This window comes from Octopus bimaculoides, chromosome 6 (genome assembly GCF_001194135.2).
Source record: "Octopus bimaculoides isolate UCB-OBI-ISO-001 chromosome 6, ASM119413v2, whole genome shotgun sequence".
NCBI classification, from domain to species: domain Eukaryota; kingdom Metazoa; phylum Mollusca; class Cephalopoda; order Octopoda; family Octopodidae; genus Octopus; species Octopus bimaculoides.
The window spans coordinates 55,856,664-55,861,363 of record NC_068986.1 but is presented as its reverse complement, the minus strand read 5'-3'; the positions used below and the strand labels follow the sequence as shown (position 1 = coordinate 55,861,363).

Here is a 4,700-nt window from a genome sequence, read left to right as displayed (position 1 = left end):
GGCTTGTGCGGGTGGCGCATAAAAGACACCATTTCGAGCGTGGCCGTTTTCGTGCGGGTGACACGTAAAAGCACCCACTACACTCTCTGAGTGGTTGGCGTTAGGAAGGGCATCCAGCTGTAGAAACTCTGCCAAATCAGACTGGAGCCTGGTGTTGCCATCCGGTTTCACCAGTCCTCAGTCAAATCGTCCAACCCATGCTAGCATGGAAAGCGGACGTTAAACGATGATGATGATGATGATGATGATATATATTACACAAAGTAAATCATAAGAATATATTTTAGTCAGGTCTAAAGAGCACGTTTTCAAAATTTTAGTAAAAGGACTATTATGCTTATATAATCATGATGTTATACTTGTTTTGAGAAACCTTGTGGAAATTACATTTCAAATGAGACTTCACTAATGAATGCACAGCTGTGAATTCACTGGGTGGAGCTGCATCAACTCATCTCAGATAAACATTGACACAAGTACAAATAAATGATCATAACAGTGCACATGATATATGAAAAGTCATGAAAGGCCACATGCTGACTGAGCATCCCTTGTTGTCTCCGTATGATGTAGATGAACTTTTCAGTGCCAATATTTGGTAGGGAAATGGAAACAGCAAAGAGGTTCTAGAACATTGCACTTCTGGAAATCAAAAGTTGAGGAAAATATTTATTTTTCATTTATTTAATTTGTATTGCATTTTGTAAGCAATACAATCATTAGTTGGTCTTTTCCAACTGGCTAATGACTGACCTGCAACATTGCTGATAACAGAATAAATATTGCAAGAGGACTTTATTTGAAAACTTCATTTTTATTTGTTTTCACGTTGACCTTTACATTTTTGCTGATATATACATTACAGAAAGAGAGAGAGACACACACGCACACACACACAGAAGTAATCATTTTATAATCAGATATACACCTTGCAGTTTAAAGCCTATTCATATGTACGTATGTATATTTCTGAAGTGTATATATATATCAGCAAAAATCATTATCATTTTAACATCTACTTTTCCATGCTTGCATGGATCAGACAAAATTTGTTAAGGCAGATTTTCTATAGCCAGATGCCCTTCCTATTTCCAGTCAATATAACATTCTGCACAGTTATTATCTCCCAAATTCCCCTCATATGTAATATCTGAGGAATTGAACCTGGGACTATGTGGTTACAAACTGAATTTTTTAATCATTAAACTTTGCCTGTGACACTCTGAATTGAGTCAATGTTCTGAGACAGCTGCAATAAAGAGAGTATGATAGTTAAGCTAATCAAATTAGTTTATGCTGGGATAGTACACAGCTTGTTGGTTCAGAGAAGAGACTATTATAGCAGTGGTAGAAGTGACAGTGAGTGAACATAGTTGTATTGCAATTGACCTGTGTGTAGAGGTAAGCCAACAAACAGCATAGACAAGCAAGTAAGGTTATGCTAAGGCATTTATTCAGTTGTGGGTTGGCTTATTCAAATGTTAGGGAAAATAGTAATTAAATCTCTTTAATATGTAGGATAAAAACAAAGAAAAAACTTACACTAGACAATTTTCCCCTTATATACAAAAAAATAGGAAGGTTATGGCTAAAGTACCATTGAGCGTAAATCTGCAGAGAGCATATTGTATTAAAAGGATGGTAATGCTGTCCTTGTTGAATGGGTTAAACTAATATGTTTGAGACATTATTTTAATTATGGATCGCCTTCCCGTCACTAACCCTTGCTTTTCCTGATTTCAAGATAAGTGAATGAAATGTAAACAAACACACACACTCACACATGCATGCATACATTCACACACACACACACACACAGACACGTGTGTGTACACTGAAAGAGACTGTTGTACACGCACGTGTGTGTGTGTGTGTGTGTGTGTACAACAATCTCCTTTCAGTTTCCACCTACCAAATATACTCACAAAGCTTTTACTAGCCTGGGGCTACAATTAAAGACACTTGTCCAAGGAGCCATACAGTGGGACTGAACTGAAAACCATGTAGTTGGGAAGCGAACTTCTTAACCACACAGCCATGCCTGTACCTATCTATGTCCATTAAAAAAAGAAAAGTGGTGGGGATATCTTGGACTTTTCTGTCCAAAACAGAAAATTTAAAAAAAAAAGCAACTGATAGTTCATGCAGTAATACTAAATAAAATCTAATACAATTTATGAAAATAGTCTTGGTTTGGATTTTAAGATTTATGGTTAAAGTTTAAGGTGAGGGTTGGTTGCAGTTGAAATGCTTTTATTGATAGAAATATAAAAAAAATAATAATTTGTTTTTATTAGTGGAACTCAAAGCAGATAGAGCTATAAATAATAGCTTGTAAATACTGGATTAAAAGATACTTTGGATAAAAACAGTTTGCAGGTGGGCTTAGACTTATTCTATGCAAAGGTTTTTTTAACCAAATATTTACATACTATTATTTATAGCTTTATCTACTTGGAGCTGCACTGGTAAAAATCAAATTATTTCACATTCTCTCAAATTTTCTAAAATCATATGATTTTTAAAAAATATTTTCTTTAAAAAATAAGATAGTGGTATTGAAATTTCTTTGTAGGTACTTCACTGCATGTACTTGACTCATGTTTTAAGCACATGAAAAAAAAAACTAAAATGACCTGGACAACTATGTATTTATTTTGAAAATAAAAATCTGGGATACTCCTCACAAAACAACAGAATGATCCTTGCATGAATGCCTTTGATCATTCAAGTCATGTCTTCTTAGCCAGGGCTGACCTGAATGTCAACAACAATAATTAATATAACAACCAAACTCTTGAAAAGTTCAAAAGATTGATTCAGTGACAGAAAGATTATCAATTATATATTCAATATCTCTTTAGTACTTCTGACATCATTACATTAGTACTTGTTATACAGGGTGTCCACAAAGTCTGGGTACATGGAGTAACTAAAATCATAACTTAAACAATGAAATATAAGAAATAATAATTTCTTAAAGTATGTATTAATCCCCATGTACCCAGACTTTGTGGACACCCTGTATAATGGACAAGTGTTTCAAACATTTTAATCTACTTGGAATGTTTTTTTTTGTGGGGGGGGGGGGAAGGTGTTTAACGTACATTTTAATATGCATTTAAATGCGTAAAAGTGGCATAGAATAACTAAAATTCCAACAAGACCTGTTTCAAAGAAGATAATCTTATCAGAAAAGATGCTCCATTTATTCATCAGCAACCAAGAGAACTAGTAATTTAAATTGATAAATGTAACATTAGTTTGACAGAAAACAACACAAATAGTCTCTCCTGGTTTGCATATAATACTCTATTCATCTATGTAGTTAATTAAATAGTGTACATTTATATGGAACACAGTGTAAATAACTGACATTGCTGATATTCTTAGGAATACAATGTCTGAAAATAAGATGAGATATTTATAACTAGAACACCTCACCATAGGTCTGTTTGATCGGAAATGACCGGGGGTTAAGCAACAACAATAACAATTATAAATTTGTTGTTTTGTGTCTCTATAAGAAGTCAGTATGAATTCCACACACTTTCTATCTTTCTCTTTTACTCTCTAATCTTTCTCTGCAGGAAAATGGCGCACTCTCAACTGTTACGCTTTATTTCCTGTTCTTTGCAAAGGACAAGACAGCTATGAAATTTCAGATAAACATCATGAAACCGTTCTAACTGGAGGTTGTTTACCAGGATTCTCATTATTCGGTAAGTAATGACTTATGTTTATTTCTTTGGCCACAAGCATTTTCAACCACAATCCCATGACTCATTTTTACCTGTGATCCATAGACGTGCCCTGTGTTACTAAACTAAATCCCAAAATGTCTGGATTTTTAGAAACTGAGTGTTTTTAATGCACATGTCTTGATGCATTGGAGCATGCGAATTCCTTGGTAGTAAAGGTACAAAGCATGCAATAGTCTATGTTTAGTTTTATGCCCATTTTTCCTTGCTAGCATGGGTTCGATGAATACATATTATTGATTTGTTTTAATAGTCAGATGACTTTTCTGTCACTAGCATTCACCTGTGTTTTGAAGTGAGTTTTCATTCCATTTGTCTTTGAAAGTGCAGAACTACCAAGCAGTTTGTTGATAATAAGACAGAACACCTTCTGTAGCTCAGTGATCTTTCATGTGAGCATAGAATGTAAATATTCACATAAACATACATACACACACACACACACACACATATAATAGGCTTTGTTAGTTTCCACTTACCAATCCTTGTTACCAAAATCCAATCCATGCCAGCATGGGAAAACAGATGTTAAATGATGATGATAACGATTACCAGATTCACTCATAAAAGACTTACCCATAGTGGAACTGAGCCTGAGATGACATGGTTGTAAAGCAAAGTTCTTAATCACTCACCCATGTCCTCACCTAGTTATCTGTTTTAAAACAATAATAATAGTCATCATCATCATCATCATCATCGTTTAACGTCCGCTTTCCATGCTAGCATGGGTTGGACGACTTGACTGAGGACTGGTGAAACCGGATGGCAACACCAGGCTCCAGTCTGATTTGGCAGAGTTTCTACAGCTGGATGCCTTTCCTAACGCCAACCACTCAGAGAGTGTAGTGGGTGCTTTTACGTGTCACCTGCACGAAGGCCAGTCAGGCGATACTGGCAACGGCCACGCTCGAAATGGTGTCTTTTATGTGCCACCCG

At 35.4% G+C, this 4,700-nt stretch overlaps 1 protein-coding gene across 1 annotated transcript in view; it reads left to right on the top strand.

Annotated features, from left to right (window-relative positions):
- The window catches only part of LOC106883728 (macrophage mannose receptor 1), a 299,961-nt gene that overhangs the window by 256,535 nt on the left and 38,726 nt on the right, over window positions 1–4,700 (top strand). The window contains exon 34 of the mRNA XM_052968739.1: window positions 3,591–3,722. Within this exon, the coding sequence (XP_052824699.1) occupies window positions 3,591–3,722 (132 nt within the window). The remainder of the gene's footprint in view (window positions 1–3,590; window positions 3,723–4,700) is intronic.